General features: G+C 34.3%; 2 protein-coding genes across 6 annotated transcripts; both read left to right on the forward strand.

Annotated features, from left to right (window-relative positions):
• Nucleotides 1-347: 347 nt before the first annotated feature.
• On the forward strand, nucleotides 348-848 carry LOC130993837 (uncharacterized). The gene has a single exon (XM_057918874.1). The coding sequence runs from the start codon at nucleotides 348-350 to the stop codon at nucleotides 846-848; it is 501 nt and encodes a 166-aa protein (XP_057774857.1).
• A 2,774-nt stretch (nucleotides 849-3,622) lies between these two features.
• On the forward strand, nucleotides 3,623-12,152 carry LOC130995316 (70 kDa peptidyl-prolyl isomerase-like). Of its 5 annotated transcripts, none has more exons than XM_057920555.1 (13): nucleotides 3,623-4,091; nucleotides 4,765-4,854; nucleotides 5,389-5,646; nucleotides 5,746-5,826; nucleotides 5,915-5,995; nucleotides 7,750-7,944; nucleotides 9,843-9,932; nucleotides 10,246-10,421; nucleotides 10,785-10,907; nucleotides 10,987-11,133; nucleotides 11,358-11,485; nucleotides 11,582-11,702; nucleotides 11,857-12,152. In XM_057920555.1, exons 1-13 carry the CDS (start codon nucleotides 3,893-3,895, stop codon nucleotides 11,947-11,949), a joined length of 1,782 nt encoding a protein of 593 aa, XP_057776538.1. In that variant the 5' UTR covers nucleotides 3,623-3,892; the 3' UTR covers nucleotides 11,950-12,152. The 5 variants fall into 5 exon arrangements, with proteins under 5 accessions (XP_057776538.1, XP_057776540.1, XP_057776539.1 ...); XM_057920559.1 differs by having other exon boundaries at nucleotides 3,950-4,091; nucleotides 4,760-4,854; XM_057920557.1 differs by lacking the exon at nucleotides 7,750-7,944 and having other exon boundaries at nucleotides 3,665-4,091.
• Nucleotides 12,153-12,516: the final 364 nt, after the last annotated feature.

Genomic DNA, 12,516 nt, shown 5'->3' on the forward strand with positions numbered 1-12,516 from the left:
AATATTTTACAGATATTAATTAATTAAATTAGAATATAAAATTAAAAAATTAATTAGGTATATATATATTGCTTAGATATTATTAAACGTATACTTATTAATTTTGGGATACACGCAGATGATTTAGTGTATTTTAAATACTTTTTTATTTGCATTTAATAATACAGTCAAGTTGGCATTCAAGTTTATCCATCTATAGAAAATTATTTGTTTTCATTATTTTCAAACCAAAACTTGGAAAAAAGATAGGCTTATATATCTTCCAAAACCTTCCACCTACAAGTTACAACCATTTATGTACATTTCACTTCTTCTTCTTCTTCTTCCAAGTAAAAAAACACAGAGAGATGAATACAAAAGCTAGGCAAAAGAACATGTTTGTGCGCATAATCAGTAGTCCATATCGGGCCCTCTGCAGGGCCCGAGATTTGTACGTTCGAAGCATGCTCGACTGCGCGAGTTCGAACGCCATAGGGTTGCAGAGTTCGTCGCAGGGCGGGACCCTGCCGAGGAGCTTCAGCGTCGCCTCGTCGCGGTCCCACCACGACGACGACGCCGACTACCGGGAGCTGGTTCGGGCCGCGTCGGCCCGGAGCATTGGCGGTAGTGGAGTTGATCTCCACGCCTACCTCAAGCAGGAGCGGAAGGCCAAGGCCGGGCCGCGGGCCTTGCCGCCGAGAAGCATCAGCGTCGCCATGGGAAGAATTGATGAAGACAGGCCAATCGGCTATTTTGGTGAAGATATTAAAATTGGTAATAATAATTTTAATCATACAATTGTTGATAAGAAAAATGAATTCAAGTATCCAAGAAGCAAAAGTCATGCTGTGGCCAGAACATCGTTTTGATGTTTTTATCTCGACTTTGGGGTTGCCAATTTTTTCTTGCTATTTTTGGAAATTAATATAGCATCAATAGGAGTATGGGAATTTCTCCAATTTAATTACTTTTATGTCAATGTTAATTATGTCGTCCATCAACAGTGGGCAGATTGTGCATTAACATATGCAAATGTATTTATTGTTATATTTGGAGGCGCGCTTATTGTTCAGTACTGTAAATATATATGGTTAGATATTTTTATTTTCATTACTAGGATTTCTCTAACTTTACTTTTTTTTTAATTATTATTATTTAAAATGAATTAAGCTAGTAAGTTAGTTCAAATTGTAGAATTTATTAAGAGATTTAGAATATCAAAGCTTAATTCAATTAATATCCATTCTAACAAAATATTAAATTGGACTATAGTATATTTTTATCCACCTACGCTAATAACCACCGCATAAAGTAAATACTAGTTTATTCAACACAGTGCACAATTGAATCCGAATCCATCCTTTTTAAACGATCGTATAATTAGGATTGGAAGGCCTAAATGAAAATAATTAGGATTTTGTTATGAAATTGCTATCGTGACACTTTGTAGGATGCAATTGAATATTATTGGTCACTTATGAGAGAGATCAATGATAAAGGTCAAGCTTGCATTAGTTTTGTTTAATTATGTAATACTCCGTGTTAACTTGCTAGAGTTATTTAATTTAATTAGTTTCTGCTGCTGAGAAATTTCTTCCCCCACTAGATATTAATTATAAGAAATATTCAATTGTGATGTGTTTGGTGTTTTTTTCTCATAATTTGATCAATTTTGAACCTTTAGTGGGGAAAATCCACTTATGATATGGCTACTAAGCATAGAGAGATTTCAAATTCTATTGATTTCATTAATGGGAGGCGCAATCCTGTCATGACCGGGCTTAACCGAGGATAGCTAATCCAGGGAACCATGACCAAGGGAGGAAATTAAGAAACGAGAATAAAGAAAGGGAATAAATTTATAAAGTTGGATCGAATATTTGCTCTGAACCGAAAAAAAAAAAAACTCGAATGCATGAAGCTAGAAGTCACTCTTTATAAACCTGAAAGGATCATTACGAACTACAAGGTGTAATTTACATATGAGAATCACAACGGATAAAGTCTATTGTGATCTCTACACATAATAGTGTTCGTAGCGGAAGGACTGACCGGAGGGGCATGTTCAAGACATGTGTTCAAACGAAACAAAAAGATCGCTTGACACCATCTCATCACCGTCTCTGCTCAATCTGCACATTTATATACACATATAGGGGTGAGTATAAAATACTCAATAGGCATGAGCCAAAGCTACGTACATACATGCATACAAAATCTGTAAATTATCATGCTTTTTTTTCATGGCACACAGAAATTTTAGTAATCCAAATTACGAGAGCCGCCTAGCATCCAACCGACACACAGAACAATGGACACTCGGGAACTCGCCTGGTCTATGAAAAGGATGAGGAATGCGCAACTAGACTCAAAGGTCGTAAGCCTGGCTTCTTTTTTGGCCTTTCGAAAGGAATTGTTGGAAATCTTTATAGATGTGAAAATGTCCGGCATGGAAAAGCACCTAGGGCAACAATATTATTGTTGTTGATGATGAGCGGCACTATTCAAAAGTTATACTCATCATTTTACTTCTATGTGTTTTTTTTATCTAATACTCCCTTCGTCCCACCTATCTTGAGACATTTTCGTTTTTGAGCGTCCCATCTATCTTGAGACATTTCCTTATTTGATAAATTTTTTACCCTTTATTCATTTTTTCACCTATACCCAAAACACTACTTTCTTAATTCTTGTGCCCTAAAAAAATATTTCAAGATACTCGGACGGAGAGTATTTAACATAAAATATTTAGATGTAAAAATCAGAAAATATTAATCATTTAAGAAAAAAAAATGTGTGTAACTCTATTATGTAAGTCGATAATGACATTTATTTATATGTGTATTTATATATTTACAAATATAAAATTTTAAAGAGAAATATATTAGTTAATTTTTTTTATAAATTTTAAAGCTCAACTAGCTGGATGGTTTACCTTGAAACACAAAAGTTTAAGTTTAAGATTAAAAATTTATAACTCAAAAGAATTTCAATCCAACTAACTTGCAATTAATATAGTCGCAACTTGATAGGGTTGGCTCAAAATCGAGTGGTTTGATAGAATATTGAGAAAATAACCCCTCAAAAAGTAAAAGGAATATTAAAAAAAAAAGGGTTAAATATAGTTTGTAGCCTAAATTTTCAACAAATTTCAATTTATAGCTTTAACTTTAATTTATTTTTTGTAGAGCATGAAATTTGAGAAATAATTTAATTATAGCCATAATTGCACCAAAATTATGTTAGTAGCCTATTCTTTATCGTAATTACAGTTAAAATAATGATCAATTGCCACGAAATTATAGTCTAATGCATTCTACACGAAAAGAGGTCTTCAACAGTAGGTAGCACATAGTCATCGGACCACCGGTGTAGCCGGAATTTGTCAAAAAAGTTAGTGCAACGATGCCAACTTTCACACGCGATTTCGAATTCACTGGTGGTCCGATGACGATGAACTACATATCGTTGAAAATCTCATTTAGTGTAGAATATATTAGGATTTGATTTTGTGGCAATCGGTCAACGTTTCATATGTAATTTCGATAAAGAAGAGCTAATGTCAGTTTTGATTTGATTATAGTTATAATTAAATAATTTCTCAGGATATATAAAAAATAAAACAAAGTTGAGACTATAAACTGAAATTTACTAGTAATAGTTAAAGTTATAAATAACTAAAAAAAAAGAAGAAGAAAGAAGACAAATGAAGTGTAAACTCAAAATCCCATTCTGGTATTTTGTCATTTTAAGAGCTTTTCCGCAGTGAATGGTGAAACAACATAAACTGCAGTGAACAGATTGCCACTCGGCCGATTCCAATCATACGCACTCGACATCAAAATCCAAAGTAAAACGGGGGAAATTCTAAAACCCTCATTTCAAACTTCACTTGAGAGAGAAGAGAAGCAGCATGGTGGAGTTCTCTAAAGCGAACATTAAAGACTTCGCAGAAGACGGCGACGACGAAGAAGAGCCGGGCGAAGAGGTCGAATCAGCGCCGCCGCTCAAAGTCGGCCAAGAGAGAGAAATTGGCTCCAAAGGGCTAAGGAAAAAGCTCTTAAAGAGGGGCGTTAATTGGGAGTCCCCTCAATTCGGTGATGAAGTTACATGTAAGCAATCTACGCCACGACATTTCTCTATATGATTATCCTTTCTGTTTTGCCTACACTCTCTTAGCTGCACATATGCTTGCGCCAATAAGGGCTTACATTTTCATGAATTGGAGGATAGCAAAACCTCATGATTCCGTTCTCTGTGTATTTGAAGCTGTTGGAACTGACTACATTACCGCCCGGAGTTACTGTTAGCATTTTACCTCTGCTGAGTGTTGCTGATTATAAATTATTTTCTTGCACCTCTAGTGAAAATCAAGTTTTCTTTCTTTCTTTGTTTCCCGATGTTTTCTTGTATGAGTGGGTTATAGGCTAAATTTGGGTTTCCTTCAATCCCAGTGATGAATGGTTTTGCTGAAGCTGCTATATTGTTAGATTTTTCTTATGCTATTTTTCATAAAGTTTTAAAGTTCCATTGTTTAAGGATGGAAAGTTCGGCAACGTAAATCATTATGAAGAATTAGGTTAGCTCCAATAGTGAGGGTTCTCAGTTGCACTAGGGATAGATTTTTGTAGAAAATGTAAGAACTTTGCTATAGGTTAAAAATTATAACTTTGAGCTTTTAGTTGAGTTCGATATTTTGATATCCATCTTTGTAGTGGCATTCTTGTTGTATACAATTTATTCATCTCTTTTTACAACTTTTTTGTGTTGTATTTTGAAGTATAGTTCACTATGTGGGAACTTTATGTGAGGATGGGAGCATTTTTGCGTCTACAAGGACAACGAATGAGCCTGTAACTTTCAAGCTTGGACATGGTGAGTGAGTTTTTCTTTTTGTTCTTGCTTGTATGATTTACTAAGGCTAAACATCAGATCTAAATGCCCAATCAAAACGTATTACAACTGGTGGAATAATGTTCACTGCTAATATGGTTCACTTTGAATGTCAAATAGAACAAAAATCTGGCATTAGTCTTAAATGTCTTGGCATTTGTTGCATGAGAAAGTGACAACCAGTAGGTTCTTTATTTTTATTTTTATTTTTTTGACATGAGTGCAATGTTCTTATTTGCTTTTTATTACTTAAACTGCTTATCCTTTTCATGATGCTCCAATGCATTTTACCTTCTTTTAACAATTTGAGCTGGGAATACTATTTACCTTTAGACTTCAGTTTGATAGGGCTGGTCTATATCTGTTATCTCCATTGCAATCTCTAAGTTTCTCCTTCATAAAAAATCATATAGTTAAATGAGAAATTTCCTTTTACTAATTTTGTTAGTTTATAATAGTCAAGATTTCTCTCTTTTGATTATGTAGAAATATATAAATTTTCTGTTGGTTTTTTAGACAATATAGTTAAAGGACTGGACCATGGAATTGTGACAATGAGGAAAGGGGAAATTGCATCTTTCATGCTGCATCCAGAACTAGCATACGGAGTATCAGGAACAACTGGCGTACCTTCTAATTCCATTGTTCAGTTTGAAGTAGAACTTTTATCATGGATTACTGTAGTGGATATCTGCAAGGATGGTGGAATTATCAAGAAAATATTGGAGACTGGGGAACAGATTGGGCCTCCTGGTGAATTAGATGAAGTTTGTGGTATTGTTTTTTGTCTAATTCGAGTTTCATTTAAAAGATAATGTTTGTAATGTTCCCATGAACTTGGCTTTGATTCTAATGGCATTTTATATCTTCTAGTTAGTTACAAGGCTATGTTGGTCGATGGAACCATTGTTGCAGAAACACCCGAAGAGGGCATGGAATTTTATGTTGAAGATGGTATGTTGTGGTCATTAATTTGCTTTTGACTTTTCCAGAAGTATTACTCGAGAATCTATTTCCTTTAACAAAAATCCTCTTCTTTTAGGCCACTTCTGTCCTGCATTGACCAAAGCTCTTAAGACTATGAAGAGGGGAGAAAGGGCCAATTTGATTGTTCAGCCAAAATGTAGGTTTTCAAATTGCTATTTCTATTTTTCTGAGGTTTTCCATTTCCTGGTCTTGTTGTCTGAGCTTCTAGATCAGCATTTTACATATTCAAATATATGAAAATTTGGGTAAATTATGGAACTGAGAGATCATGAGTTGTCAGTGCTTGTATAGCTTTTGAGCATACTGGAGAAGACTTTAAGAGAAGGAATGGAAAATATCATATTGAAAAATAAGATGTATTATTCGGAAAATGTTACGAACTTACGAGAGACATGAATGTATTTGGCAGTATTTCTTAGGAGAATTGGGTAGAAGATCTTGTCATTGAAGATTATCAAACCTCAAGAATGTTTGTTATGTTGCACTTATCAAATATTGGCAGGACCATAAGATCTTTCTTTGTAGCTCATATGTTACTATGACATATAGAGTGTTGAAGTTACTTTTTGCCTACTACTTTTATTGCTGCATATGTTCACGCATTACTACTGCACAAGAAAAGCAGCATTTTCAATTGTTAATATTTTCTCATCATCTTGATGCTATTCCCCACATCAGAATTTTGAGGATGAAACTGACTGGATAATCTGGATTTCTGTGGTTTATTTTAACATCCTCCTCTCTTTGAATGATATTTTGATCCTTATAGGGTCTTCTTAATAGTATTTTTTTATCTATATTTAGACTTGAATGTAATAAAAGTGAAATTATTTTAGACTTTTGGATGCTGAACTTTGTCCTTCTCGACCACTAAAAGTTGTTGGAGATTGAAGCCTCTCTAATTAATATAGCTGAAGTGATGGTAAGAGGATTGTTGTTGCTTTAAATATGCTAAAAAGGTCTTTTTTGTTTCCGCAAGGTGGTTTGGGAGCCCTTAGAGTACTTGGATAACTAGATTGCGAATAAATTACATTTAGTAGTTTAACCACAGAAACAGGACTGTAATATGGTTGAAATTGTGCAAGCACAAGCTTCAATCTGTACTTAATGCTATTTGGCTAGCTTCGTTGGTCTGTCCTCAGTCCTCGTACTTTTTGTGTGTTGAAAGCAAATTCCCGCTGGAGAGCTCTAATGGGAATAAATTTCTTTGAAGTACTAATACAAATCAATATACTGTTTTCAAAGTACTAGACAAACAGTTGCACCATGTTTCTTGGAGATGCACTATAAGACAAGGCACTATCAACTTGCAAATATTTATACTTTTACATCTTTTCCTTCACTATATCAGAAGTCTAAACTGCCCTTACAAAGATAAAGATGGGCCTCTCCCAGAAGAAGAGAATTCTGATTTGCCCTTGGACAGTATGCTCATTATCTGATACAAGTTTTTTGTTCCAATCTGTAGAAGCATTGATCTTTGTCTAATAATGACCCTCGTCTAAAGGTATGGATATCATCTTTTGAGAAAATATAATTGAAAAATATTGTGTAAGTTGTCTTTGCAAAAAAAATTGAGAGTTTTAATGTATTTACAGGGGACATGTATGTAGTTTGTTATCAGTAACAATGGCACCTAGAGTGCCATTTATCATATGAATTTTCAGTGAAGGTTATACTGGCATCTCTTCTATGTTTTTTACCACATAGCAAATTCATTTTCTCATAGTTATATTTGTCAAGCTATGATGATTCTGAGTCTATCTGTATTATAGAGATGAAATTGATTCTAAGTTTAATTTATAATTTATAAAATATTTCTTTATCACCCTGATGTATCAAGGATTGTATTTAATAATTGATATCATCCTATTCATCTAATTACTTCAGATGCCTTTGGGCAGAAGGGTAACAAATTAAACAATGAGCTTCCTGCCATCCCACCTGATTCTGTTCTGAGCATCTTTGTCAAGTTACTTTCAATGAAGCCGGTGATAGATGTTACCGGTGACTTGAAAGTTAAAAAGAAGGTCTTGAAGGAAGGTGAAGGCACAGTCACAGCTAATGAAGGTGCTACTGTTACTAGTAAGTATTTGAGATCCTATCAGTCCTTTTAAAGATCTTGTCTAAGATTGCAATCAGTTTTGTGAGTTTACCCTAGAGAATATTTACTTATTTGCCAAAAATAATAAAGTAGAACTTCCCTCAGAGAGATTCCTCCAATATTAATTGTATTTGTTGTGAAAAAGACAATAGTTTGGAAATGTCTTTTAGAGATCTTCCAGTTTGGGAATTGCCTCTCATGGTACAAAGTTCTGAATTCATGCTGTACTTATTCTTGCCCTCCTATCCAGGAAGCTTTACAATAATGTGTATTCCACTCAAGCTTGTTGGACTATTTCAAGAAAACTAATATAGTCTAAGGGCCCAAACAAGCAGGCCTGATTTGGGCATAACGTCATGGGAAATAATTGGGCTGGTGTAGCACAGCCAAATACAACCTGGCTGGCAGGGACGGATTCAGAAATTTTTTATTGTGGGGGCACAAAATATAAGCACACTATAAATATAAAATATGTTTAAAGAAATTATTACGTAATAATTCTAGTCTAATACTATTAAAATCTACAAGTTTCATTGACTGAAAAATTTGCATAATTGACTATCAAAAATATACTTTTCAATATATATAATCAAACTATCATTTATCCATTTATCTCCTATTCGATTCGTGTAGACAACTCTTTATGATATTTATTGCAGAAAATACCCTTTCAAATTAAGTATATATTTATTGGGGATTGAAGGTTTAAAAGTTTACTTATTTATTATGTATTTTAATTAAATATATATTGACATATATATATATATATATAATTAGTAAACAAAAATTTAGAAAATATTGGGCACGTGTCCCCATGGTGCATAGTGTGCGTCCGTTCTTGCTGGCTGGTATTGTTTGGCTGAAATTCCTGAAAACTCAGTAAAATTGGTTAATTTTCTTCCTTATAGGACAAATTGTTTGGAAAATTGTACTAGATGTCTGTACCAATCCTGATATTTTGGAGAGTTTGTAACTGCTAACTTATTGACTGTGGGGTATAAGGTCTCATCCTTGACATTAACCTGGCAAAACATAAACATCAGTTTTTTTTTTATAGAATTTCTCTTAACATTTTGTTTCATAAATATTTATAGCCGTCTCTTATTAGCATGAACCTTCTGATCAAATATAAGTCACCAAATAGCATGTTTGAGTAAGGGTTGTTTGCTTGTCCACTAAATGGCTTCTCACCATCTAAAGTTGAATTTTATAAAGAGATCAATAATTAATACTCCCTCCGTCAACGAAGATTGTATGGTAGAGTGGAGGGCATGGGTTTTAATAAATAATTGAAAGATGTGTATAAAGTGTAGAAGAGGGTCCACCAAAATTGAGTGGAGAAAGGGACCCACCAATGTAGATGATTAAATGGTTGGGTATTTTGTAAATATTGAGTGTGGATGGGGTTTGAAATATTAGGGATAGTTTTCAGAAAAGGAAAAAATACAATCTTCGTGAACGGAGGGAGTACTAACTGAAATTTATGAGGATTTCTTTTCCCAAATATGGTCTGTATTTTTAAATTTTGTGGTCTGTTTGCTTGTTCATCCAAATGGTAAACACTCCTATAGTGGTTGAGCAAGGGAGGACCTAAGCTGGAAAAGAACTTGAATGGGGAATGTTCTTTTGTTCTCATATTTGTAAAGGATGGACCAATCAGCTTCTGAAAGGGTATTGGTTCCCTGTATAATGTGTTAAATAAATAAGTTCCTAATTCCATCTTCATACTTCCATTTCAACAACTGTAAAAATACTTTGGCTTTTCAGTTATGATAAAATTCTCATTTTATTTCTACTGACATGTGAGTTTCAGTAATAACTTGCTGCAGCTTCTTGATCTTGAGTTCATGACATGTACTATATGCTTCCAACTTCGCAGTTAGGTACACTGCTATGCTAGAGGATGGTACTGTGTTTGAGAGAAAAGGTTTTGATGATGAGCAGCCATTGCAGTTCATCACTGATGAAGGTTGGTATGCCACAAATAATTCCAGTATATTCATTAACCCAGTTTACTTTTCTATGAGTTTGCTGTTTGCCACACATGGATCTGTTTATAACAGAACATAATACATAAGTATCCAGCAAGGATGCATTGTATTACTCTAATATGCTGCGAGTGCCCTTGAAACTCCAATAGCAGAATTGCAAAAATTTATGCCTAAACTCCTATTGAACTCACATTAGGCGATAAGGATGCCATATGCTTTATGCTTTACAGAGTGTTTTTGTTCCATTCATATAGGGATATGGAAATTTGACTTCCTTTTAATTGGCGGCAGAACAAGTGGTTGCTGGACTTGACCGAGCTGTAAGCACAATGAAGAAAAACGAATGTGCGTTGATAACAATATCACCCGAGTATGGAGTTGGAAGCACAGAAGTAAAGATGGATCTTTCTTCTGTTCAACCATCATCAACCATACTGTATGAAGTTGAAATGCTGGATTTCATCAGGGTAATTTTCATATTTTAGGTAGAGAGCCTCTGGGAACATTGTTTAAATGAGACATGATGTAGGCTTGTTTTGGAATTCAGATGACAATCTAATATATTTCTACCTTGACTAGTTACTTGTAATACTGATTGTTAGTTTTCTTCCCTGGTTAACTTCTAGGATGGTTACTTGAAAGGAACTCTGCTGCATTCTTAGGTTTTTGTTGTACTTTCATTTGTCTATCAGTTACCACCGGTAATTCAAATAATGTGATTGTGCGACAGAATGATAGCTAGTATTTTTCTGTGCTTGTACCATGTTGTAGATCATTTCTTGCAGTCTCTATAAAATGTTGTCTATTAATGATCAATTTCATGTAAAAAGGAGAAAGCACCTTGGGAATTGAGTACTCCAGAGAGGATTGAGGCAGCTGTCCGGAGGAAAGAAGAAGGCAATCAACTCTTTAAAATTGGAAAATACCAACGAGCTGCAAAGAAATATGAAAAGGTATGTCAGGCTATTTGCTATGGTAGAAAATAAAAAATGCGGTTGAATCTTCAAGTTCTTCGTCTTCTTTGTCAATCAGGCGGTTGATTACGTCAGCCAAGATGTACCTTACACAGATGATGATGAGAAAATAGTTAAACCTTTGATGTTATCTTGCTGGTCAAACGGTGCAGCTTGTTGTCTAAAACTGAATAATTTCAGGGAAGCGATCGATCTGTGCTCAAAGGTAATGATACTATCTACTTAGTCTAGTAGAATGAAACTAAATCTATGAGCCATAAGTTCGTGCACAATTGTTATGGACTTACAAAAGACTTTGTCTCTGGTACTTGTTTGAACCCTCAAACATTGAGAATTTCCCGAATGTTTTATCAATGATTCTCTTCTCTTTATTCACACTTAGGCAGCTAAATTATGATTTAACATTCTTGATTTTGTGATTGTGTGCAGATCCTAAATGCAGAATCTTGCAATGTGAAAGCTTTGTACAGGAGAGCTCAGGCTTACATGGGCGTTGCAGAACTACTTTTGGCTGAGCTGGACATTAAGAAGGCCTTAGAAGTAGATCCTCAGAACAGGTATATATATATACGACTGAGATTTGATTTTGATAATATTAGCCCCTTATGATGCAAAAGCCCCCTTCACAATCCTGCTTCGACGGTGATTTTCAGGGAGGTGTGGTTGATGCAGAAGAATCTTAAGCAACTTCAAGCACAGAACAATAAGCAAGATGCAAAGCTCTACAGAGCGATGTTTTCATCAAAATCGGAAGATGCTTGTATTGCTGAAAAGGTAAGTTGCTGTTTCTCATCAAATAGCTGATCATAGTCCTTGTAAAAATGGTATTACTCATGCTGAATTCGCGTTGGAATCTGTTAATCATAAAAGTGAGATTCTGAGCCTATTGTTTGAACTTGTAAAAATGTTTATTTTCGGTGTTTTGCAGAGGTTGAAGACAGCCAAGGACGACAAGGATACCAGTATGCTGGATGAAAGTACTGCAGCAATGATATTGGAAACTAAAAAATATAGCTGTTAATCCACTTCTCTCCGAGACTGGACATGAAACTTGATTTTATGAGAAATATTTGTAATCTTCAAATATTGATTGTCATACTTAACTGGATAAAGGTCCGTTCTGTTTGATGCTGAGCGGGGACTTTCTGTCGACTTGTAGATATATTCACTGTATATCCATGTGTTCATATTTTATAGAAGCTTGCTACTTTTTCTCACAATCAATTCACATAATGTTGATGGTATTTTTTATTTTTTTTTAAATAAAATTGCGTTAGACAGTTTGAATATTTGAGAGAGAGTTTGAAAGTGATATACACTCGATTTATTAAAATTCATGAATTTTTAAACTGACATAAGTCGGGATCAAAGAAATTTATTAGTTTATTTGAATATTATTTTAAAGAGGTTTTACTATAGTTATAGAATCAAATAGATCAAATTGCTAATTAAAAATTTAAATATAATACTCCCTCCGTCCTACTATAAGTAGCTTAAAACTTTTCGACACGAAAATTATAAAGGTGTAAATTGAAGGGTCTACATTTTTTTAAGGGTTAAATTTTTTTCATTTATGGAAACAAACCAC

The sequence above is a fragment of the Salvia miltiorrhiza genome, chromosome 7 (genome assembly GCF_028751815.1).
Source record: "Salvia miltiorrhiza cultivar Shanhuang (shh) chromosome 7, IMPLAD_Smil_shh, whole genome shotgun sequence".
Taxonomy (NCBI): domain Eukaryota; kingdom Viridiplantae; phylum Streptophyta; class Magnoliopsida; order Lamiales; family Lamiaceae; genus Salvia; species Salvia miltiorrhiza.

What these genes read in the sequence shown, in the direction of transcription:
- LOC130995316 (XM_057920555.1), top strand. Translation starts at nt 3,893, where the DNA reads ATGGTGGAGTTCTCTAAAGCGAACATTAAAGACTTCGCAGAAGACGGC. An exon ending in GGAATTTTATGTTGAAGATG is followed by an intron (nt 5,827 to 5,914) that starts GTATGTTGTGGT and finishes CTCTTCTTTTAG; the next exon opens with GCCACTTCTGTCCTGCATTG. An exon ending in ATGCTTGTATTGCTGAAAAG is followed by an intron (nt 11,703 to 11,856) that starts GTAAGTTGCTGT and finishes GGTGTTTTGCAG; the next exon opens with AGGTTGAAGACAGCCAAGGA.
- LOC130993837 (XM_057918874.1), top strand. Translation starts at nt 348, where the DNA reads ATGAATACAAAAGCTAGGCAAAAGAACATGTTTGTGCGCATAATCAGT.